Source organism: Oratosquilla oratoria, chromosome 23, assembly GCF_046742065.1.
Source record: "Oratosquilla oratoria isolate Oo_2021 chromosome 23, ASM4674206v1, whole genome shotgun sequence".
NCBI classification, from domain to species: domain Eukaryota; kingdom Metazoa; phylum Arthropoda; class Malacostraca; order Stomatopoda; family Squillidae; genus Oratosquilla; species Oratosquilla oratoria.
Genome location: NC_134799.1, coordinates 35,577,761 through 35,604,295, shown reverse-complemented (window position 1 = coordinate 35,604,295; position 26,535 = coordinate 35,577,761). Strand labels below are relative to the sequence as shown.

Genomic DNA, 26,535 nt, shown 5'->3' with positions numbered 1-26,535 from the left:
TAAAACAAAGCCTACCGCCGAGGAACTCCATCCTGGCGGGGGAACAATAAACAAAGTTAAAAGTAGTTATATTGATACCAAGATCATCTGCATAATAAGTGGGAAAAAATCTACAAATGTATCTCAGAGATAGAATTAATTAAGAAACAATAATAATAATAATAATAATAATAATAATGTCTATCTGAGAAATATGGTAATGAAAAAAATCGACTTTGGGACAAAGACAATGACAATGTGAATGCGTAGTAAATGGACAAGGAATGCCAGAGGAGATTGATTTGATCCTTGTTCGAGGGCGGAAAACAAAAACTGGATACACAAGTTTCCACTAAGTAAATATAATGATCTGTGAACAGCAAAAATAATATATAAAACGATGTAATTCATGGACGGGTAATGTTGGTTTAAACTCGTAGAGTTGTGAGTTTTTCCTCAATTCATGAAATTATCAGAGATTACACGACCAAAGTAAAATATCCAATGGTACGTAGTTTGTCAAATTGTCATTCCTATCGCATAATTCGGGAAGTACTATCTCACGACGCATTTGATAAGATTTCCTTAGACGGAAAAAAGGGCATTCGAATATTCGCTGAACTAGAAGTGAACTTTCTCGAGATACAAAACCAGGAATTATAATTTACTTAATGTAATTTAAGGGTGTATATAAATTATCTTTATTTGAGTTCCATTGTGCATCTGTTTTAATTCAAACTAAAATATTGCCATCAACATTCGCTCTACAAAGGTATATACACCACAGGTGTAAAGAATGTACAATTATATTTTCATCGATATTTTATTTTATTCACCCAAGGAACTTACAAGAGTCAGGCTTCGTGAGAATCGACATTAAGTTTGACCGTCCGTCCTTCTGTTTGTGGGAATCAGCTGGGATTCATCGACCTGTGACGTCACAAATGTACAGTTTGTTTTTGTTCTCTGTCTAACGTTGCATAGAAGCTGAGCTGCGATTAGTTGAAACATTAATGTATGTGCAAAGAAGATCTTGGCACAGACATTGATTGCATTCTTTTAATAATAGATCTGTAGGGTAACAAGTTTATTTATTACTTGACAAATGCTAATAGTTACCCAGGAATATAGAAAAATGTAAAGAGTGGCATCGATACCGACCAATCAGAACTCGGCTCTCATCAGTCGTCGGTGTAACTGAGTCGCAACACTACCATCATCCATCCTGGCGCACTTATCACCTATATTTTCCCATTTTTGGGAAAAAATTTCGTACAAAATGAAAATGATGAACCATAACAATATGAACAGACTCGAGGTAAGTACTCACTGTATCACATATCAAGTTCATTTAGCAGAAGTGGATATTTGCGCTGTTGGGTTATTTGTTGTTAAGTCGTCTGCCACCACCATGGACGTGTTTGTGGTGAACAGCTGATCGTTAGACACAAAGAAGGACAGCTCGCGAACCTTACGAAGTCGGATACCTCTGCATCCAATTAGTGGAAATATAGTAACCATGAATAAGAACGTAAATAGAATTGGTATAGGGGTTACCAGTTGAAGAATTCGAGTGATATTTAGATAAATGGCTTTGTCCCCATCGCAAAGTAGCCATCACAGCACTTTAGATATGGGATGTTGGCACTTAGTGCTTTTTGTCAAAGATATGTGTGTTCTCTCCCTTGTGTTCACGTAAATTTACCTTGCGCTGAAGCCAGAATGTTCATGTAACATGTTTGCTTACTAATCTAGTTAAAGAGCATGTTCAATAATGCTGCTTTGATTGAATATATATATTCTGTTCTTTGTTCGACCCCCTGGCTTTGTTTACAGTGAATCACCTTCAGTTCCACACGCATCACTCCACAAGTTCTATCACGTTCGTTTATTCACCATTTAAGAAAGACGTATAGTACATTAAATCGCTGGTAATTCTATGTTTGAGTGAAACGCATGAGGGCTTGAAAGCCACAGATGTACCATATCTTCCTTGCTTGAGCTCCTTGGGAACAATGAAGTATGCATGCAAGGATCCCACACATCAGCCTATGTATAAAGTAAGCATGAAACAGCCTTTATGAGTGATAATTATAATTACTAGCATATTATGTAACCAGTATAACTAATTCATATAGATGTTATGGTTAAGTGTAAGCAGTTTTAAGGATGTTGGTGGATAGGAAAGTGTGGTCACTTAGCAAGTGAGCCCATTTTGTTTAAACATGGTTTTATCATGGGGTTGATGTACATCAGGCTTGTATGCCAGGAACTTGACCACTGTTTTATATGTTATTGTTAGCCATGCACATATATGGTCAGATATACCATGTGGATATATCAGCTAGACTGTGCTTTGTTTTTGTGCCAAGGGCAAGGATGACACTTTACTGCTGGATTAATCATCAGGACTGTATACAAATGAATAGGTTTACAGACCTGGTAAGGTGACTCAAGAAAGCCCAAACATTATATTTAACCTTTCTTTCAATCCATTTCACTTCCATCCACCATACTTTTCTCCCTCTCATCTTAGCTCCTCATATGTGTGTGTATGTATATATATATATATATATATATATATATATATATATATATATATATACACACACACACACACACACATTTATATACATACATACATTTCCAGGGTATAACTTGATATACAGAACAAATGTATCATGAATATTGAAACAGGGTAGGGAGGATTGGGGTGGGTGGGGGGCATTGCCCCCTGTGGTATGAACTTTGCTTACTAATTTCTTATATAATCTAGTAGAAAATATTCACCTGATGGTTTCCTTAAAGTTAAAACCTTACTTGGCAATGAGGCTGTCTAACATCTAAGTATAATTAAGCAGTACTTTAGGCTTTCTCCTCCCTGTTAATAGTTATCTATTATTCACATAACACTAATATTATAGGCCTAGACATCCAGTATTCAGCAAAACTCATGACCCTAATTAATATGAAATATTCATAGACCCCTGAGACAAAGGACCTTAATCCAATAGGCTATACCATGGATGCACTGGCAAAATACTTGGACAGCATAAAGATTATGTGGAGTGGATTGGGAAAAAATAGTTATGTTTGTAACCAAATGCATTCATGAAGCTATTATTGTTCTCCCTGTCCTTACGTGACATAATTGAAATAGAAATTATACTTGGTTCCAGCTTTGGCTAGCTCTTTAGGCTATTCAGAGTATTTATTCATCTGTATGGAAAACTACATCATGTCCTTTAGATTTGTAGTTCTTTTCAGTTTGTTCTCAGTCCCTCAGGAAGCCCTCGCATCCCTAACCAAAAGCTGCTTTCTTATTGTAATAATTTCATTAACTCTTTTATAATGTACAGGAAAATTATGGATAGAATTAATCCAGTCTTCTCCACACACCTAACTAGAGGTCCCCCAAGGCAACATCCTCAGCTTTTTAATGGTATAGCCAGCCTATGCATTGATGATCAAGTTCTTCTCTGCTTTGCAACTCACAATGCCCTTATGAACTGCCTTCTCCAAAGAGTTGTATCCCATATGGGCCTAAAACTATGGATAACGCTATTCCGCCTCAAAATTAGTCATCATGCACTTCTGTAAATGATGTTGATGGTGCAAAGGCAATTCAGTAGTACAACTAGGTAACACTACTCCCACTTGTTGAATAGACTTGATCTTCAAGTGTCACCTTTTTAGATCCTTTACCTTAAGCATCTAAAAGTGTTCTGATCCAAATCTGTGTTCTAAAAGTATTGCCATTCACAAGCAGGGGAGCCTACAAATGATTCCTTTAGAATCACGTGAACCCTCATACAAAGCAAATCCAAATTTGGATACCTCACCCACAGCCCACTGAATATTAGATCCTATACACTTCTTAGTCTGTGCCTCATCACAAGTGCCTTCTGCAGTACCTCATTGAAGAGCTTATATGCAGAAAGTAGACACTCCTTTAGGCATCTATCACTCTTTAACATCACTAAAATATCTACCATATCAAAAGTGTCATCACTGCCCTAGATTTTCAGCCCTCAGCCCTTTCTGAGTGTTGTGGAGTATAGAGGAGGCATGTAGCATCTTTTCTGTTAATTCAGGAGTGAAGCAGAGGTGCTTTCTCACCTCAGGACTCTAGCACATTCATGGACTGAGTATTGGACAGAGTTGTCAATCAGTCATTGCAGATCCATTGGCATTAAGGTCACTTACCTTGTCTTTATTGATGATGCTTTATTTCTTGTGGAGTCACTAAAAGTCCTGGATGTAGCCCTTGAGTTCTTGGACAAGGAATCAGGAACAGTAGAACTCCAGGTGTCTTGGTCTCCAAGATCCAGCAATTTAAGAGGTTACTAGATGATAGGCAGGATTCAGTCTATCTTTGTAAGTGATGAGGACATTGAGATCTTGGGAAACGTCTCCTACCTTGGTATTGTAGTGTATTACAGTGGTGGGTCATGTCTGGATGTCCTGAAAGATTAGCATGGTACATAGTATTATGGACTCACTCGAATCTTACAATGTTTATTTTTGCATCCAGGTTGCATAGGGTATTGTTGTTTGTTCCACCAAGTAAAGACCTTTTCATAAGCTACAAAAGCTTAACACAAAGGGTTAGTTTATACTGGAGTATCCATTTATAAAGTTTGCCCATTCTTTTGGATGGTTTTCATTTACAACTTGGTCTATTTGTAAGAATCTTGGAAAACTATACATTTGTAAACAGACTGATCAGTTGGTAATTACTAAGGTCTTTCTGGTTATCTTTCTTGCAAAGCAAAATTCATAGAATTGGACTATAATTCAGAATGTTTCCCTGGTGTATATACTGGGTATATAGCTCAGCTAACCTACAATGAACTTCTTTTCCTGCATCTTTCAGAAAATCTGTCAATATGCCACTTTCTCCAGGTGCTTTTCCTCATTTCATACATTTTAGATAGAGCATTTCTTTATTTGTGACTTCTGGTACAGTACTATTGTCTGTAGATGAATTTACTGACTGAACTGTGGTGTCTGAGGAGTATATCTCTTGTACTCTATTTTTCTGTCCTTACATTTAATAATAGTATAGATGATACTGTTACGCAAGGAAGGGAGGGTCATGGGATGCTTATGTGTGAATGATATTTTGACGCAACCCAAAGGGATTTCTCCCCTTTTTTTTCTGCATGACGGGGAGAGGGACTAGGCATCCTTCTCCCTGTAGCCCCACGGGGCATATATCCTAGAAAGAAAAGTGAAGGCATAAGGGGTGCTGGAGGGCCTCGGGCCAGCACCCTAAGGTTTGGGTCTTTTAATGTGCGTGGATGTGGTACAGATGAGAGTAAAAGGGAAGAGATAGGTAGTATGTTTGTGAGAAGAAAGATGGATGTGTTGGCTTTGAGTGAAACTAAGTTGAAAGGGAAGGGTGAGTGTAAGTGGGAGGTTTTCAGGAGTGAAGAGAGGGCGAGGGAGGGAAGGGGTAGCTATTCTAGTAAGTGAGGAGATAGGTAAACAGGTAGTGGAGTGGAAGGAGGTTTCCTCAAGGATAATGTGGATGAAGGTGAAACTGGGAAAGGAGATGTGGGTCTTTGTAAGTGCATATGGGCCTGGCAGTGAAAAGAGCGTGGAAGAAAGGGAGGCCTTTTGGATAGATTTAAATGAGTGCATAGAGGGTTTAGGAAGAAATGTCAATGTAATAGTACGGGGAGACCTTAATGCTAGGGTGGGAAATGGTCCAATCGATGGAGTGGTTGGGAAGTGTGGAGTTCCAGGAAAGAATCGTAGTGGAGAGTTGATGGTGGAAATGTGTCTAGAAAGAGAGTTGATGATAGCAAATACAGTGTTTCGGAAGAAAGTCAAGCATAAGTACACATGGGAGAGGGTGGTAGATAGAGCGCTAATGGATTATGTAGTGGTAAATAGGATTATGATAGGAAGAGTTAAGGATGTACATGTGCTAAGGGGAGAGGGTGGGGGAATATCAGATAATTTTTTGGTGGAAGGTAAGCTGAGAGTGGAGGATAGATGGAGAAAGAGGAAAGGGACAAAAGGTAGGGAGGTTCTTAGAGTGAACTCCTTGAATGAAAAGGAAAAGGAGAAGGAGTACGAAAAGAAGCTGAAGGAGGAGTGGGAGGGAGTAAAGGATGGAGCAGAGATGGGGGTGGAGGAGGAATGGGGATGGTTCAAGGAGGGAGTCTTAAAGTGTGCAAGGATGGTGTGTGGAACAAGAAGGACAGGGGGAAATAGAAGAAAGGGTAGTGAATGGTGGGATGAGGAAACAAAGAAGGTTGTAGAAGAGAAGAAGCGAGCATTCACAGATTGGTTACAAAAGAGGACGGGGGAGTCATATGAGACGTACAAAGAAAAGAAAAGAGAAGTAAAGCAAAAGGTAAAGGAGGCAAAGAGGAGAGCAGATGTGAAATGGGGTAGGAGTATGACAGAAAATTTTGAAAGTAATAAAAAGATGTTTTGGAAAGAAATTAAGAGAGGAAGAGGAGGCGAATCAAGTAGGGAAGAAAAGGTAAAAGGTACAGATGGAGAGATGATAATGGAAGAGATGGCAGTAAGGGGAAGATGGGCAGAATATTTTAGGGAGTTGCTAAATGTGAAGGAGGATAGGGAAGGAAAGATAGCTGCAGTAGGAAATGCGAAGAAAATGAGAGTGATGAGTGAGGAGAATGGAGGAGAAATAAGGAAGGATGAGGTGAAGGCAGTTGTAAAGATGATGAAAGCAGGTAAGGCACCTGGTCTGGATGGATGCCATGCAGAATGTCTGAAAAAGGGAGGTTCAGTGATGGTGGACTGGTTGGTGAGGTTATTTAATGTTTGCTGGAGAGAGGGTAGAGTACCGGAGGACTGGAGAAGTGCCTGTATAGTTCCTCTTTACAAGGGAAAAGGGGACAAGTGTGAATGTAGTAGTTTCAGAGGGATTAGCCTGTTAAGTGTAGTAGGGAAGGCTTATGGGAGGATCTTAATTGAGAGGATTAGGAGAGGAACAGAAGGAGTAATTGGTGAGGAACAGTGTGGATTTAGGACAGGTAGAGGTTGTGTAGATCAGATCTTTGTGGTAAGACAGATATGTGAGAAAGCTATAGGAAAGGGGAAGGATGTTTTTTGGGCTTTTATGGATCTGGAAAAGGCTTATGATAGGGTAGACAGAAAGGCACTGTGGGAGGTTATGCAGATTTATGGGATAGGAGGAAAGCTTTTGGGAGCTGTCAAGAGTTTTTATGAGAGTAGTAGAGCTTGTGTCAGGATTAGAAATGGAGAGAGTGAGTGGTTTGAAGTAAAGGTGGGACTTCGTCAAGGATGCGTTATGTCGCCCTGGCTGTTCAACTTATACATGGATGGGGTGGTGCGAGAGGTGAATGCTAGGGTAGTGGGTCAGGGATTGGAGATGGTTAAAGAAAATGGAGAAAAGTGGGAGGTGAGCCAGCTGTTGTTTGCGGACGACACTGCGCTTGTGGCAGGGTCAGAGGAGGGATTGAGGAAGCTGGTGGCAGAGTTTGGGAGAGTATGTGGTAGAAGAAAGCTAAATATAAATGTGGGTAAAAGTAAGGTGATGAGATGTACAAGGGGTGAAAGTGGCAGTAGACTGGAAGTGAACATTAAGGGAGAGCGACTGGAGGAAGTGGATAGTTTTAGATACTTGGATGCAAGTGTAGCAGGAAAAGGTGGAGTGAAGGTGGAGGTAGAATGTAGATTGAGAGAAGCGAGTAAATGCCTTGGTGGATTAAAGAGTGTAATGAGGAATAGACATTTGGGAATGGATGCGAAGAGGAGACTGTATGATGTAGTGATTGTGCCAAACGTGGGGCAGAAACGTGGAACATAAGAGAAGAAGAGAGAAGGAGTTTGAATGTGTTTGATATGAGATGTCTGAGAAGTATGGTGGGGGTTACTAGGCTGGATAGAGTGAGAAATGAGGAGGTGAGGAGGAGAACAGGGGTGAAAAAGGATTTGGGAGATAGGGTTGATGAAAGAATATTAGGATGGTTTTGACACATGGAAAGAATGAGTGAAGAAAGACTAGTAAAAGAGGTATGGAAGGCAGATGTGGAGGGAGTGAACATGAGGGGACGTCCTAGGATGAGATGGATGGATGGGGTGAAGGGGGCTTTGGGGAAGAGGGGAATGTCTGTTGAGGAAGGAAGGGAGAGGACGGAAGACAGAGGTGAGTGGAGAATGGTTGTATATGGATGATGTTGTGATTGCATGAGGAGGAATGGGCGGGGGGGGGTGGGGTAGTATGTGTGAGTAAATTTTGACGCAGCCCGAAGGGATTTCTCCCCGTCCTCTCCTTATATGCAAGGGGGGACGGAGAGGGGGGGTCGCCGATTAAATGAAGCGGCCTTGCTGTGGATGTGCTGTGTCTTGCGACACTGCTTCTGACCCAGGGCGGTGGGCAGGGTGCAGGGATGACCCGTCATCCAGGAGGTGCTCAGATGAGAGGGAGGGTGGGAGGGGTGTGGAGTGTATTTAGGGATGAAATGGGTGGGAGTGTTTTTATGCCTTTCCCTTTTTGGCTACCTCCCTTGGAAGGGGGAAAAAGCCTTGGTATATGTATGTATGTATGAGAGGATGGAGAGGGGGGTCACTGATTAAGTGAAGTTGCCTTGCTGTGGATGTACTGTCTTGCTGCATTGCATCTGACCCAGGGCAGTGGGCAGGATACAGGGATGATCCTTCATCCATGAGGAGCTAAGATGAGAGGGAGGAAAGGGTGGTGGAGGGGAGTGGAATGGGTGGGAGTAGGTATATAACTTTAACTTGGCTACCTATCTTATAAGAGGGAAAAAGCTCTTGGTATATAGAGACGTTTGATAATGTCACCATTTTTAATTCTCAAAGAAATCACTTACCTCCCTAAGGCTAGTGTGCACTTATCCTGTTTAATACTTCTGTCTTTCTGCATAGTTTCCTCATTACACCATGTAACATTTTGTTTCCCAGTTCTAAGTGTCATTTCCTGGTTTGTTATATCCCATTATTATAAAAAAAAAACACTGTCATTTAATCAGAAGTTTAGGTTTGTGATAAGGACTTTGATATTTTGAGTTTTTCATATTTTTCACGAAAGAAAAAATGATCAGTTCATATAATAAAATCAACAGAGTATATATTTATTTTATGACACAAGTTTATCAAAAACAAACAAGTAAAAACAAATGACAGTTATAAAGAAACTTAACCACTTCCATACGGTGACGCCTACGTAGGCGTCATGAGGAGCAAGTGGGTACGCGATGATGCCAACGTCGGCGTCTTGATTATATTTACTGTAGTCGTACCTACGTAACCTCCATTCTCTCTAAACTGGCTTCATCATATTTTCTATGGTTATCAAAATTCACGGATGAAAGAGAACGAACGATTGAGCACTGACTTTATTTTTTATAATGTGATTATTATGACGCAACATCGCACGTCGGGCAGGTAATGCTGCCAGACATACGATGTGCCCCAGAGTGAAGAGGTTAAACATGTCAGATATGACTGGGTTTCCTGGATTTGCAGTTGTACTGTAGTCTAGGTTGCACTCCTGTACCAGCCCCGAGATATAGTCCTCCATCATTTTCTCATTGTAGTGGCCCTGGTACCTCCGCTCTATCTCCTTCACATCTTGGTGGAATCACTCTCCTTGTTGTTCTGAGTAGGTGCCCATATTGTCCTTGAATTTGTCCAGGTGAGCATCCAGCAGATGAAGTTTAAGGAATATCCTGCATTCCATGGTGACAAAAAGCCTTTACCAGATCCTGCGCCAGCTGCTGGTAGTTTTCAGCTCTGTGGTTGCCCAAGAAGCCCTTGACAACTGCTATGAAACAATTCCATGCTGTTCCCTCAATCCTACTGAGCTTATTGGAGAACTCTGTATCTTTATCTTAGGTACAACAAAAATCCTAGTGGATGAAAAGGGGAGGGTTATCATATAATGAAGTGGTGGGGGGTAGGTAAGCCAACTTTGACTGCTTAGCCCTACTATGAATTTGCTGTGTCTTGCTGCTTTGCCTCTGACCTGAATAGTTTGGTAAGGAACGACAATAAATGGGTTTTTGTATGGATATGAGGTAGTTACATGCTTTTATTTGGCCACCCCTTTATAAGAGGAAAATAGCCCTTTGGAAATGGTGGTACATTGGTATATCTTTTATGTGGCCTTATCGCAATCCAGGCTAGCCTTTCTATACTGCTGAATATCACTACATTACCAGTTATCTCTTGATAAATCAAGAATCCTACTCCACTGGATATTTTTTTCTTCTTACCTCTGTAGTAGAACATGTGGTGACTGTCTTGTAGCTGGATGAGCTTTTCTTCCTCTCTTTGGACCTCGCTCAGTACTATAGTATCCTAACTGATGTTTTTCAGTTCTTTCTTTCTTGTGGTCTTCTGACAAGGTTCTCATGTTATAAGTGTTGTTTATTGTCCAAGACACGATCTGCTTAGAGAATGGTTACTCGCATTTAGTGGTACACTACCTTTAAGCACAGGAGGCAATATGGTTGGACCTTTTTGGTGACAATGATCCAACAGGACTGCTCATTATAAAGTTTGGTTGTACTGTTCATGAAACTTTTTGGGAGGTTGTGGCAGCAATTTCACCTTGCCACCTAGTTTCTGATGAAGTACATCTTTGGTGTCACTTTGTTCAATATCTTAGGCAGAGCCCTGTATATCTATAGGGTACCCAGCAGTCCATGCCATCAATGGTACCCCATATGTTTATGAGGAAATGAGGAATTATCCTGTTTGGGATGTGCCAGTTAACAGTGGATCCTGTGCTTGTGTGTGTGATTTGATCTTCACATCTTTTTTATAAGACCTGCTCAATATGGGTGACCCTGTAAAGATTTTAATTTCCATTGACAGCTTTTGTAGTAATTAAGGTATTCCTACCTACTAACATCAAAGTGCCATCTCATGGATATAGCCAAATATATTTCCTGTGAAATTATTGCTAGCTTTTATATTGGCAATCTAACCCAATTCTTTGTTGGAACACACTGCCTACACTGATTGCTTTCTCCAAAGATCATGGATTCCATTAATTCTCCTCAAAATCAGTCACCATGTTTTTCTGAAGACTATGTTGCTGGGTAATGCTCTCTCCCCAGTCATTGAACAAGTCTGTATCTAAGTCTGATCCTTGACTCATGCTTTTCCTGGGTCCTTTCCCTAAAATGGAAAATGGAGGAGAAATAAGATGAGGTGAAGGCAGTTGTTAAGATGATAGGGAGTTGCTGAATACAAAGGGGGTGGGGATGGGGAGGAGAGGGTGATTGCAGTGGGTAGTGCTAGGAGAGTGACAGTGATGAGTGTGGAATAATAATTTCTTTTTGGATGAAAGATTTGAGGGTATGATTCTTTTAGATATTTAAGGTGAAGGACCCAGGAAAAGCATGAGTCAAGGATCAGACTTAGATACAGACTTGTTCAATGACTGGGGAGAGAGCATTACCCAGCAACATAGTCTTCAGAAAAACATGGTGACTGATTTTGAGGAGAATTAATGGAGTCCATGATCTTTGGAGAAAGCAATCAGTGTAGGCAGAGTGTGTTCCAACAAAGAATTGGGTTAGATTGCCAATATAAAAGCTAGCAATAATTTCTCAGGAAATATATTTGGCTATATCCATGAGATGGCACTTTGATGTTAGTAGGTAGGAATACCTTAATTACTACAAAAGCTGTCAATGGAAATTAAAATCTTTACAGGGTCACCCATATTGAGCAGGTCTTATAAAAAAGATGTGAAGATCAAATCACACACACAAGCACAGGATCCACTGTTAATTGGCACATCCCAAACAGGATAATTCCTCATTTCCTCATAGACATATGGGGTACCATTGATGGCATGGACTGCTGGGTACCCTATAGATATACAGGGCTCTGCCTAAGATATTGAACAAGGTGACACCAAAGATGTACTTCATCAGAAACTAAGTGGCAAGGTGAAATTGCTGCCACAACCTCCCAAAAAGTTTCATGAACAGTACAACCAAACTTTATAATGAGCAGTCCTGTTGGATCATTGTCACCAAAAAGGTCCAACCGTATTGCCTCCTGTGCTTAAAGGTAGTGTACCACTAAATGCGAGTAACCATTCTCTAAGCAGATCGTGTCTTGGACAATAAACAACACTTATATCATGAGAACCTTGTCAGAAGACCACAAGAAAGAAAGAACTGAAAAACATCAGTTAGGATACTATAGTACTGAGCGAGGTCCAAAGAGAGGAAGAAAAGCTCATCCAGCTACAAGACAGTCACCACATGTTCTACTACAGAGGTAAGAAGAAAGAAATATCCAGTGGAGTAGGATTCTTGATTTATCAAGAGATAACTGGTAATGTAGTGATATTCAGCAGTATAGAAAGGCTAGCCTGGATTGCGATAAGGCCACATAAAAGATATACCAATGTACCACCATTTCCAAAGGGCTATTTTCCTCTTATAAAGGGGTGGCCAAATAAAAGCATGTAACTACCTCATATCCATACAAAAACCCATTTATTGTCGTTCCTTACCAAACTATTCAGGTCAGAGGCAAAGCAGCAAGACACAGCAAATTCATAGTAGGGCTAAGCAGTCAAAGTTGGCTTACCCCCCACCACTTCATTATATAATAACCCTCCCCTTTTCATCCACTAGGATTTTTGTTGTATCTAAGATAAAGATACAGAGTTCTCCAATAAGCTCAGTAGGATTGAGAGAACAGCATGGAATTGTTTCATAGCAGTTGTCAAGGGCTTCTTGGGCAACCACAGAGCTGAAAACTACCAGCAGCTGGCGCAGGATCTGGTAAAGGCTTTTTGTCACCATGGAATGCAGGATATTCCTTAAACTTCATCTGCTGGATGCTCACCTGGACAAATTCAAGGACAATATGGGCACCTACTCAGAAGAACAAGGAGAGTGATTCCACCAAGATGTGAAGGAGATAGAGCGGAGGTACCAGGGCCACTACAATGAGAAAATGATGGAGGACTATATCTCGGGGCTGGTACAGGAGTGCAACCTAGACTACAGTACAACTGCAAATCCAGGAAACCCAGTCATATCTGACGGTTATGTTCTCTGCCACACAGGCATGGCCTGCGTGTCTGGAAAGATGTACAGATAGTATTGGTGTAAGGGTAGAGTGTTGTTGTGGCAAGAAGGTGTTGGATTGGCATTGTGTAGTATGAATATGGCATCAGGCAAGCCTGAATGTACTGGTAGTGATGTACAAAACCATAAACCAGCACCCATTTTTTTGTGTCTGTGCTGAAGATTTAAACATAAATAACTTATATACAAAGCAAGTACACCACCCCTGAGCAGCCACCCAAGGCTCAGATGAATAGTGTAACTTGAAGAGTACAGTACTAAATTAATTTCATGTAATTGTTGCTTAATCCAGGAATTTTGTTCATCATATTTGAAATGTTATTAATGCTGAGAATAATAGGCATTAAGTACATTTAACTCTGCATTTTCCATTAATGAATGCTCCTTTTTTGCTTACAGTTGACTAAGGTGCTGTCAGATGATGAAGCTCTAATCAATAAGAAACTTCCGCGAGAACTTTTGTTGCGGTAAGTAGCTTTACAGTGTTCCATGTAACTGAATTTTGAAATATTTTCTTTTCAAAAAAGGTTCAATCTCTGATTTGCTGATACTGAAATGGTTGATTATAGGATAAACAACCTTGAAACCCAGCAAGGATTAATTGATTTGCCTTGTTTTCAGTATTTCTTTATTAGTAAGAATTTTTATACTTGGTGTGTCTCATGACATTATGATCACTTTCTTTTTTGTAATACTGACACATGTGGTGCTGGGCATTTTTTATGTTTTTTAACATATCTACCTACAAATATGGTAATTGAATATGAATAAAATGAATTTTACAGTTTTATTGTATTGATTTTTTTTTTTTTTTTTTTTTTCACTGAATTAGGATTGGAATATCTGTCTCTTTTGATTGTTGTTATCGTCATTGTTGTCCATCTCCAATATATTGCATGTTTTCACATTGGAATACATTTCCCACTTCCTGCTCCACTTCCATAGCATATTCATATCCTCCAGTATTAACCTGTAATTTTCTGTTATTCACTCTCCTCGTGATCTATTGCTTGTCAGCAAATATATTTGCATAACTGGTTGTTTTGTCCATTATGTCATTAACATACATCAAGAATGTAAGATGAAGGAGACAGAGAAGAATGGATGTGAAGTGGGGTAGGGATTTGATAGAAAGTGTTAGAAAGAAGATGTTTTCGAAGGAAGTGAAGAGAGTGATGGGGTGAATTAGGTGGAGAGGAAAAGGTAGAGGGTGCAGATGGACAGATGTTATTGGAAGTGAAGGCTGTAAGGGGAAATGGGTAGATTATTTCAGAAAATTGTTGATTGTGGAAGAGGTTAGGGAATATGGGAGTGGGAGGAGCTAGGAAAATCAATGTGATGGGAGAGGAGGATGACAAGGCTGTAGGAAAGGATGAAATACAAAGAGCATTTTGACAAAAGGAGGACTGTTATAGTGGATTGGCTGTTGAGGTTTTTTAATTTGTCCTTAGGGGAGGGAAAGGTACTGTAGGACTGGAGGAATACTTGTATGGCTCTGCTTTATAAAGGAAAAGGGAACAATATTAATGTATTACTTTTAGAAGGATCAGTTTGTTGAGTATAGTTGGGAGGTCATATGGGAAGGTGTTAATTGATAGGATTAGGAGAGGAACTGTTGGAGTAATTGGTGAGCAACAGTGTGGGTTTAAGAAAGGTAGAGGGTGTATAGATAAAAAATTTGTGATTAGGTAGATTTGCAAGAAGTTTTTGACCAAAGGTATTTTTTTTTATGGATTTAGAAAAGGTTTAAGACAGGGTAGACAGGAAGGTATTGTGGGAGGTATTGCAAATATATGGGTTTGGGGTGAAGCTGCTAAGGGCATTCTAAAGCTTTTACACTAGTAGTAGAACTTGTATTAAGGTTGGAAATGGTGAGAGTGAGTGGTTTGTGTTATGTTGCCATGGCTGTTCAATGTGTACATAGATGGGGTGGTAAGGAGGTAAATGTGAAGGTGAAGGGCAGAGGATTGGAGATGGTTAGAGAGAGTGAAGGGAAGTGGGAGGTGAGCTAGTTGTCATTCGCTGATGACACAGCACTTGTGGTTGGATCAGAAGAGTTTAATGTAGCTAGTGAGAGAGTTTGGGAAGGTATATGGTAAGAAGAAGCTGAAAGTAAATGTGGGTAAAAACAATGTCATGAGATGTGCAGGGGGTGAGGATGGCAGTAAGCTGAAGGTAAGTCTTAAAGGAGAGAGGTGGATATTATTTAGGTATTTAGAAATAGTATTTAGGGTTAGAGAAGGTGGATAGTATTTAGTATCACATGTAGCAGGGAATGGATGAGTTGGGGGTGGAGGTAAACTGTAGAGTGAGGAAAGCAAACATGCCTTGGGGGAATGAGAAATAGGTATCTGGGGATAGATACAAAGAGAAATTTATATGAAGAAGTGATTGTGCCTATGACACTATGTAGCAGAGGCTTGTGATTTAAGGGAAGCAGAGGAAAGTAATTTAAATGTGAGAAGTGTGGTGGATATTATGAGGATGTATAGAGTGAGAAATGAGGAGGAGAGTGGGGATAGAAATGCATAGTCTTCTTTTCCTAAAAATAAAAAGGTTATCCTCTAGGATTTTTTTTTCCCTCTTCTAAGTACTTAAACCATCTGTCCTTCACAATTCTTTCACACATTTTGGCTACCACACTGGTCAATAACATGGATCGATAATATAGAGGAATCTCCTTGTTGTTGTTGTTGTTGTCGTTCCCTAGACTGTCTGTCCGAGCAGTCCCGTCTCCCCAAGGAAGGCCACAGCCGAAACTGGGTTTTCCCACAAATCCTTTATAGAGTGTATGTTGTGTTGTTTGCGTGCATGATTGTGTATAATGCAGTCTTCCATTATGTGTTGTATGGTATGGGGTGAAGTGTTACATCCTGGGCAGCTGTTCACAACACGGTCGTCCAGCCTCTTCACCACCACTTACATTTGCCAATTTTTAATCATTTGGCACTTTCCCTTCTCTTAATGAACACATAAAAATTTCATTTAGCTCTCTTATATACTAGGTATTCCCAACATTCATTGAATATCCAGTTTGAGATTCTCTCTGGTCCCAGGGCTTTCCTCACATCCATTATCACTGGTAATCTTTGCATCTCTTGTACATCTATTTTTATAGCATACAGCCCCTTGCTTCTAGACAGTCCCTCAATTCACTCAGACTAGCTCTTCTTGGTAAACAGATTGGAAGTTACTGTTCAATATTTTTGTATGCATTTTATTTTTAGCATCATACAATGTTCCATTTACTTTCAACTTTGTGACTCCTTTCCTGTGCTTTAGTTTACCATTCATAAATTGGTAAGACAGCTAGTCCATGTCTGCATTCATTTTTGTCAACTACAGTTTTCTTAAATGTTTCATCTCATTCCTGGATAATGTGTACACTTCCCATGATACAACCCACCATAATTATACATCCCTTTTTCAGACATTCCACATGACACTCATCCAACCCAGGTGCCTTATCAGCTCTCATAATTTACAGAACTCCTTGTACCTCATCTTCCTATATATTTTTTTCCTTTTCCTTTTCCATCACAGTCATATCCCAAGCTCCTACCATTGCTGCAATCAATCAATCCCTAACCTCTTCCACATTGAGCAATTCTCTAAACTACCTTCCCCATTTTCCCCTTACTGCATTCACTTCCATTAACATCTGTCCATCTGCACATTTTATCTTTTCCTCCATATTTGACTCGCCCCCTTCTCTCTCTTCATATTCTTCAAAATCACCTCTTGTGTTCTTAAAATATTGTCATACTACTACCCAATTTTACATTTGCTCACATCTTTGTCTCCTTTATCTTGCATTTTGGTTCTCTCTTTTTCTTGTACCCCTCATATGGTTCCCAAGTCCTACTTTACAACTAATCCATGTATGCCTACATCTCTTCTAACACTATAATAAGCTCATCATTCCACCACCCTTCTATCTGTCCCCTCCCATCCTCCTCATTCCACATACCAATTTTGTACACCTTATTACTTCCTCCTGGAAACAAACCAATTCCTCTTCTATGCCTGTCTCTGCTCTATCTGTCACCACCCACAATTCTCTCAGCTTCTCTTGGTATGTGGTCCCAAGATTTCTTCATGTATGATTTTTTGGTGGAAGGTAAGTTGATAGTGGAGGATAGATGGAGAAAGAGGAAAAGGACAGAAGGTAGGGAGGTGCTTAAAGTGAACTGCTTAAATGAGAAAGAAAAACAGAAGTACAAGAAGAAGCTGAGAGAGGAGTGGGAGGGAGTGAAAGATAGAGTAGAACTAGGAGTGGAGAAGGGATGGGGATGGTTCAAGGAGGGAGTCGCAAGGTGTGCAAAGATGGTGTGTGTAACAAGGAGGATGGGAGGAAATAGAAGTAAGGGTAGTGAGTGGTGGGATGAGGAATCAAAGAAGGTTATAGAAGAGAAGAAGTGAGTTTTCACAGATTGGTTACATAATAGGAGAGAATCATATGAGAGGTACAAAGACAAGAGAAGTAAAGCATAAGATAAAGGAGGCAAAGAGGAGAGCAGATGTAAAGTGGGGTAAGAGTATGACAGAAAATTTTGAAAGTAATAAAAAGATGTTAGAAAGAAATTAAGAGAGGAAGAGGAGGTGAATCAAGTAAAGAAGAAAAGGTAAAAGGTGCAGATGGAAAGATAATAATGGAAGAGAGAGCAGTAAGAGGAAGATGGGCAGATTATTTTAGGGAGTTGTTAAATGCGAAGGAGGATAGGGAAGGAAAAGTAGTTGCAATGGGAAGTGATGAGTGAGAAAAATAGAGGAGAAATAAGGAAAGATGAGGTGAAGGCAGTTGTTATGATGATGAGAGCAGGTAAGACACCTGGGTTGGATGGGTGTCATACAGAATGTCTGAAAAAGGGAGGTAGAGTGATGGTGGACTGGCTGGTTAGGTTATTTAATGTTTAAGAGAGGGTAGAGTGCTGGACAAAAAGGGGACATGTGTGAGTGTAGTAGTTTCAGAGGGATCAGTTTGTTAAGTGTAGTTGGGAAGGCTTATGGGAGGGTCTTGATTGAGAGGATTAGGAGAGGAACAGAGGGAGTAATTGGTGAGGAACAGTGTGGGTTTAGGACAGGTAGGGGTTGAGTGGATCAGATTTTTGTGGTAAGACAGATATGTGAGAAAGCTTTAGGAAAAGGTAAGGATATTTTTTGGGCCTTTATGGATTTGGAAAAGGCTTATGACAGGGTAGACAGGAAGGCACTGTGGGAGATATTGCATATATATGGGATAGGAGGAAAGCTTTTAAGAGCAGTCAAGAGTTTTTATGAGAGTAATAGAGCTTGTGTTAGAATTAGAAATGGAGAGAGCGAGTGGTTTGAGGTAAAGTTGGAACATAGCCAGGGATGTGTTATGTTGCCTTGGCTGTTCAATATATGCATGGAAGGGGTGATGCAAGAGGTAAATACAAGGGTAATGGGTTGGGGATTGGAGATGGTTAAAAAATGGAGAAAGTGGGAGATAAGCTAGTTGTTGTTTGCTGATGACACTGCTTGTAGCAGGATCAGAGGAGGGATTAAGGAAGTTAGTGACAGAGTTTGGGAAGGTGTGTGAAAGAAGGAAATTGAAGATAAATGTGGGTAAAAGTAAGGTGATGAGATGTACAAGGGGTGAAAGTGGCAGCAGACTGGAAGTGAGTATTAAGGAAGAGAGATTGGAGGAAGTGGATAGTGTTAGATACTTGGGTGTGAATGTGGCAGGAAAGGGAGAAGTGGAGGTGGAGGTAGAATATAGATTGAGAGAAGCAAGTAAATACCTTAAGGGGTGAAAAGTGTAATGAGAAATAGACATTTGGGAATGGATGCTAAGAGGAGATTGTATGAAGGAGTGATTATGCCAACAGCACTGCATGGGACATTAGCATGGAATATAAGAGAGGAAGAGAGGAGGAATTTAAATGTGTTTGAGATGAGGTGCCTAATAAGTGTGATAGGGATTATAAGGCTGGATAGAGTGAGAAAGGAGAAAGTGAGGAGGAGAACGGGGGTGGAAAGGGAGTTGGGAGATAGGATTGATGAAACAGTATTGGAATGGTTTGGACACATGGAAAGAATGAGAGCAGAAAGATTAGTAAATGAGGTGGAAGGAGTGAACATGAGGGGGTGACCAAGGATGAGATGGATGGAGTAAAAGGAGCATTGGGAAAGAGGGGAATGTCTGTTGAGGAAGGACAGGAGAAGACAAAAGATAGGGGTGAATGGAGAATGGTTGTGTATGGACGATGCTGTGATGCATGAGGGGGAGTGGGTGGGGGATGGGGGTGAGGGAGTATGTGTGAAAAATAAATTGACCTAGCCTGAAGGGATTTCTCCCTGTCTTCTCCCTTTATGCAGGAAGGGATGGAGAGGGGGTGGGTCACTTGATTTAATGAAGAGGCCTTGCTGTGGTTGTGCTGTGTCTTGTGTCACAGCTTTTGACCCAGGGCAGTGGATGAGATACAGGGATGACCCGTCGTCCAGGAGAAGCCAAGATACGAGGGAGGGAAGGGGGTGGATAGGAGTGGAGTATGTGGCGATGGAATAGGTGGGAGTGGTTTTTATGCCTTTGTTTTTTAGCTGCCTCCCTTGTAAGGGGGGAAAAAACCTTTGGTATATGTATGGTGTCATTGTTCATGGTAATATCATGTAAGTTTTGCTCTTTTTCCCCTTTTTCATTCTCCAAACCTACGTGACTTGGATGGAGTGTACAGTTAGCAACAGGGACCAGACCCTCCTCTCCACCCCTACTGCATCCTCCATGTTTTTGCACCTAAAACATAGCTGGCATGGGTGGAGATGGGTCTACATTTTAGGTTATCTACAAAAATTCTGCATAATTGAAGGAGATAGAAGAACTAGGCGACTTCATAACATAGGATTTATATACCACCGTAGGAGTATCTTGGAATGCGTGAGGTCAAGCTAGGTAGGAAGAGGTAGATATGTAGGAGTGGGAAGCTGAGGTCAAGGGAACTAAATGAAAGTTGACCAAATATATGCAGGGGTATCATGGGGGTTCAGGCGTCTGTTGTGTGTCTTGTCCAACATATGGTTTGGAGTGGTAACGTGGTTGGTAGTTGAGTGGCATTTGGAGGCTTAAGATAAACACGGCGGAGCAGCGGAGCTCTCTTTCTGTGGTCTTCTTCTTCTTTATTTTGTAACAGGAGGTGTTTATGTACATGGCTCGTGGCTAGGTTGCCGACGAGATATTATTTATTTACAAGGTGCTGTTTTAGCAAATATTAGAGATCAGGATAGGTTTTAATTACTTTACAATTTACATATACATATATACAATGTACTACAGTTGTCCGAGGTTTGGACAGGATGGATATCCCGTAGGAAAAGGGATTTCAATATTAATGGCAATATCGCTTGGGATTTCTGAGGTGTCGATATCGGCGTCCAGGTGTTGGTCATAAGGTTAACGCCCTTGGTCAGAACAATAGACTTGACCATGGATTGATTTTTTTTTTTTTTTTTTTTTTTTTTTTTTCTCCTTCATGTGTCATGGCCAGTGAATACGAATGTATGTAATCCACTTACTTTATTGAAGATTAACTTAATCTATGTGCCTAAATTTTGTGTCACACTACCAATGAATGTCATCACGTGCTATTAAATTTAGTAAGAATATTGGATTGTGATCTGGGACCCTTGTGTTGGTTGAAATTGAAATAATTTGTATTAGATGAAGTACATAAAGAGATAGTAACTTAGATTTTAGATAGAAATTTAAAATCTAACAGTTGTTTGATAAGAACAGAGATTACAGGTACAGTACTACCTCTCGTTAACGGACGTTAATTAGCTGTGTTTGCGGTATTTTCGCTGTGTTTTTGGTGCTGTTGTTTAGTGCTGTGCAATCACTATGCCACCCAAAAAACACTCCAAATCAACGGATTATTCACATCAACAGACACCGTTACCCCCCCCTCTTAGTCCATTAATGAGAGGTAGTACTGTATTCCCTTTCCTTCTTCTTCTCATTCAGAATGTTTACTCTAAGCAACTCTATATTCTGCTTTTTCCTCTCTCCACTTATCCTCTCCTCTCAATTTCCCTTCTATCAAAAAATTATCTGACACTTCACTCTCTTCCCTAAGAACATGAACATTCAGAACTCTTCCTATCCTTCCTTTGGATACCACTACATGTCCATCTGCATCAACATTGCATTTTTCTTTCTAGAGTTTTTTCATACCTGGATGTGGTTTCCCTATGCCGATGTGCCCAAGTATCTCGTGACTGGCATGTTTTAGCCCTTGATGGCTCCAACTGGCAACGCATAGATCTCTTCACCTTCCAGAAAGATATTGAGGTAAGATTCCTGCACTAAAAATAGGCATGATTATGGCAAAAATTATATTCTTTGTGGAATCATGGGAAAGTGTATTGTACAGCAAATTACAAAAGTGACATTCATTTCTGAAGTTTTATGATAGAATGATTTTATGATGTGAGTATATTCCTTATGTATTTACATATTCATGTATATTTAACATAGCAAAATTGCCTTGGAGAGTGATATTCACTAATTTGGGAAAATATTCCAACGGGGTGTAAAATATTATTGATTTTGATCTTATGAATAGAATTGTTAAACCTTTGAGCATGCAGGGAAACTTTTTTTTCTTGATTTGTATATTTTGAAGAGTGGCAGAACATCCACAAGGAGCCAAGATATTTTTTAAAGGGGAAACAAGTGGGTGTAGGATGAGTGGAGGGTAGGTGCATACCTTGGCTGATTGCCTCCCTTGTGAGAGGGGAAGAAGCCTTTTGGTATACAGATATGCAAAACAGCCACTACTTATGTTTCTCTTTCATCCCTCTACATCCCATACTTCTCTCAGCTTTGCTAGGTATTCTTTCTCTTCCTCCTCATTTGATTTACTCACCTTCAGCACTTCTTCCTCACTTTTCATCCTTCTCTATTTAATTTCCATCAGATAATAACTTCAAAATCCCTTACCCTCCTTCCTGAATAGATTGCATCCAAAACTTTTCCAGGCTTCCCTTTGGATACCACTATGTAGTCCATTAACACTGGCTCATATATGCTTATTCTCATCTTTCTTCTTAAGCACTGTATTTGCTATCATCATTTCCCTTTCAATACACATCTCCGGTATCTCTGCCACCCCATACCTCCCAACTACATCTATTGGCTCATCTCTTACCCTAATACTATATGTACATTTCTCCCCAAACTCTCTCCACATTCATTTAAATCTATTCAAAATCCAAAATGCCTCCTCCTTCTCACTTTTCTCACTACAAGGATGACATGCACTCACATGGGTCTATATCTTCCAACTCTGGCTCACCTTTATCTACATTATCCTTGATGATGCTTCTGTCCACTTCACCATGTTTTTACCCATTTCATCACTTACCTACAGTGACACTTCATCCCTCCTGCATCCTCTCACCATTCCTAATACCCACTCCCAAACTCAAACTCAATGTTTCAGTCTTATTCCACTCACTGCTAACACATCCACCTTTACCATAAACATGGTACCAAATGACCCAATTAACATCCTAGGGTTCAGGTTGGAGTCCACCTCTGAGACCCTTTCATACATACATATACCAAAGGCCTTTTTCCCCCTTACAAGGGGGGTAGCCAAAAAACAAAGGCATAGAAACCACTCCCACCCATTCCATCCCTATCACACTTCACTCCCCTCTACCCTCTTCCCTCCCTCTTATCTTGGCACCTCCTGGATGACAGGTCATCCCTGCATCCTTTCCACTGCCCTGGGTCAGAAACAGTGTCGCAAGACACAGCGCATCCACAGCAAGGCCACTTCATTAAATTGGCGACCCCCCATCTCCGTCCCCTCATGCAGAAAAGGAGATACTGGGAGAAATCCTTTCGGGCTGCATCAAATTTTTCTTACACGTACTCCCTCACCCCCCATCCCCCATCCATTCCACCTCATACATCACAACATCATCCAAAAGCAACCATTCTCCATTCACCCCGTCTTCTGTCCTCTCCCATCTTTCCTCAACAGACATTCTCCTCTTATCCAAAGCCCCTTTTACCCCATCCGTCCATCTCATCCTAGGTCGACCCCTCATGTTCACTCCTTCCACATCTGCCTTCCACACCTCTTTTACTAGTCTTTCTTCACTCATTCTTTCCATTTGTCCAAACCATCCCAATACTCTTTCATCCACCCTATCTCCCAACTCCCTTTCCACCCCTGTTCTCCTCACCACCTCATTTCTCACTCTCTCCAGCCTAGTAACCCCTATCATACTTCTCAGACACCTCATCTCAAACACATTCAAACTCTTCTCTTCCTCTCTTATGTTCCATGTTTCTGCCCTATACAGTACTGTTGGCACAATCACTCCTTCATACAATCTCCTCTTAGCATCCATTCCCAAATGTCTATTTCTCATTACACTTTTTAATCCCCCAAGGCATTTACTTGCTTCTCTCAATCTACATTCTACCTCCACATTCACTCCTCCCTTTCCTGCCACATTCGCACCCAAGTATCTAAAACTATCCACTTCCTCCAATATCTTTCCCTTGATACTCTCTTTCAGTCTGCTGCCACTTTCTCCCCCTTGTACATCTCATCACCTTACTTTTACCCACATTTATCTTCAACATCCTTCTTTCACTCACTTTCCCAAACTCTGTTACTAACTTCCTCAATTCCTCCTCTGATCCTGCTACAAGCGCAGTGTCGTCCGCAAACAGCAGCTGGCTTATCTCCCACTTTTCTCCATTTTCTTTAACTTTCTCCAATCCCTGCCACCACCCTTGCATTTACCTCTTGCACCACCCCATCCATGTATAAATTGAACAGCCAGGGTGACATAACACATCCTTGACCCTTTCATACCTTGACTTATTATAAAGAGAAGAGTACAGAGTTGGATATTCCCAGTCTCCTCAATATGTCCCATTTAGTCACCTTCTATAACATTTGTAGGAATACATTGGCAACATTCTTCTCCCCCACCCCCCCCACACACACACCATGATTATCACAAAGGGATCAGAGAAGGATGTAGTCATTAAGTGGTAAATAAAAAGTTCAAGGGAACAGTAGTAATATAAAAGCATCCCCTTATTCCTTCATGAGTAGGTAGGAATGTCTCAAAACTGTCCAGAAGGTACTGAGTGCATATCACTGCAGTCATTATCCCAGCATGGGAAAGGCTACAGTATTTTATATTTTATATACATGTTAACTTTTAGGTATTTTGCAACCTAATGTGTGAATAGAGTGAAATGTGTTCTTTGTGATAAAAAAAAATTCTATTATTATGTACATGCTAACTTCTAGGTATGTTGCAACCTGATGTGTGAATATAGTGAAATGTATTCTTTGTAATGAAATTCTTTTTTGATATGACGAATTTATTGTTTCAGGGTCGAGTTGTGGAAAATATTAGTCGGAGATGTGGAGGCTTTCTAAAACAGTTGTCCTTACGAAGTTGTCAGAGCATCAATGATGGTGCTCTTGTCACTTTTGCAGAAATGTGTAATAATATTGAAGACCTTAATCTTGATTTATGTAAAAACATCACAGACAAGTAAGATTCTTTCAGAAAAAATTATTGTAAAATTGAAAAAAAAATCTGTCCATGTTTAAGCATCAATTTAGCAGTATTGATCATGGTTATTAGAACTTGAGCTTTGTTCAAAAGAACTATGAGTAAGTCAGTTTACATTCATAAAACATTCATGTATATAACAGGGAAATTGAAAGAGATTGTATTAAGGAATATTTTTATGTGTGTAATTTGCTATAACATCATTGAACTCTCTGCTGAGAGAGTGGGGACTAAGATGTTGCCTCTTTATCAAGGGTTTTTTGAGATATGGGAATTCAACATAGTATGTACTTATTATGAACTCCACTGTAAACTATATTATTTCTTATTTTTTATAGAACATGTATGGCTCTTAGTAAACACTGTCCTCGCCTTGTGTGGCTTGACCTTGAATCCTGCCCTCAAATCACAGACATCTCCCTCAAAGCACTTAGTGATGGCTGCAACCATCTGGAATGTATTAATGTCTCCTGGTGTGACAATATCACAGAGAATGGTGAGAATTACAAATATATTTTTCTTGTTGCACCACATATGGTCTCAGAGTGTTAGGGTAAGGAATGATGTCATCACAAAGTAGATGTAGACATTAATTTGTTTATTATATATTTTAGTATTCTGTAGCATAAAACCCTGACATGCATGACATGGGCATTCTGGTCACATCATGACCAGATATGATATTGCTTGGTATATATATACATATATATATATATATATATATATATATATATATATATATATATATATATATATATATATATATATATATCTATCTATCTATCTATCTATATATATCGTTGTTGGCATGTACTCGTATCCGAATATCATAGTTTTCAGTCCCAGTAGAAGGTTGAATAGAGGAGGGGGTCATAATAGGTTAGTTATCGTTAGGGTGGTGAGCCTTCTTATGGCTTGTAAGACCAATTCGTGTATATATATATTTTATATATATATATATATTGGGAAGAAGCCATTTTGGATGTAGGTGTTGTTGAAGTCTACAGCAGTGGAAGCATTGTTCAATTTGTATGAAGTACTTTCAGTATGATGTATGAGAGAGCAAAGGTTGAAGGCCAATTTATTGATAAATCCTCCAAGGTACATGTTGCTAGTCAATACATCTTTCAACCTAAACAGGGATTATCTTCAGGAGTTATAATAGTTATGATAACATGAATACAATAAAAGTAATGATACATTGAGCATGATGGGTGGGATTTTGTACCCACGAAGAATCCCTGGAAGAGGATGTTGGTTATAGCTACCCATGAAGTGCCACTGAGTTGCCTGAAGGTTGCTGGGAAGATTTCCTCATAAATGAGAGTGAAGCTTTTGGTTGTAGTTGCATGTTGAATGAATGTTTATCTAAATGAATAAAGACTGATTCAGCCATCCTTAATCTCGTTCTATCTTGTTTGTGGTAAAGAATGGATGTTTGTGTTTCCAATTGTTGTCTGGTAAGGAGTTTCCATGGATGTTGTTGGTGTGGCAAAGGATAGCCCCATCCTGTAAATGTACTGTCATCCTTTTAGACAAGGTGGTAGTAGTTGAATCTATATACTGAGTATTAAGGCAACTACAGTCACCAAAGTTACAGTTATATTGGTATATAAGGTTCACTCCATGCAAGGGGCTTGTCTGTGGGAGGCAGCTATTTTTCATGGCTAGGGTGTTTCAGTCTGCAGGAGTCACGTGGGTAAAGATGATCTTTTTCGTTGCCTTTTTGTCTTCTTTGCAAATGGAGGACATGAAGTTCTTGTTGTAGAGGACAATGTTACCAGGTGTTTCTTTTGGTGAGTAATCTTGTTTCATAAGATTGTTGAAATATGTTTTTATTGTCTCATTTACTAATCTCTTGGGATAGCCATTATTGACAAAGATGAATGTG

At 40.0% G+C, this 26,535-nt stretch overlaps 1 protein-coding gene across 3 annotated transcripts in view; it reads left to right on the top strand.

Moving 5' to 3' along the window:
• The first annotated feature begins 961 nt into the window (after nt 1-961).
• Nucleotides 962-26,535, top strand: part of LOC143038055 (F-box/LRR-repeat protein 20) — a 41,575-nt gene continuing 16,001 nt past the window's right edge. The window contains exons 1-6 of one of the 3 annotated variants that reach the window (XM_076206942.1): nt 1,393-1,510; nt 1,816-2,039; nt 13,470-13,537; nt 21,249-21,378; nt 24,460-24,623; nt 24,983-25,140. In XM_076206942.1, the coding sequence (XP_076063057.1) occupies nt 1,995-2,039; nt 13,470-13,537; nt 21,249-21,378; nt 24,460-24,623; nt 24,983-25,140 (565 nt within the window). In that variant the 5' untranslated portion in view covers nt 1,393-1,510; nt 1,816-1,994. Of the gene's footprint in view, nt 1,298-1,392; nt 2,040-13,469; nt 13,538-21,248; nt 21,379-24,459; nt 24,624-24,982; nt 25,141-26,535 lie in introns of those variants that run through there. The other 2 variants (XM_076206943.1, XM_076206941.1) reach the window with 2 other exon arrangements.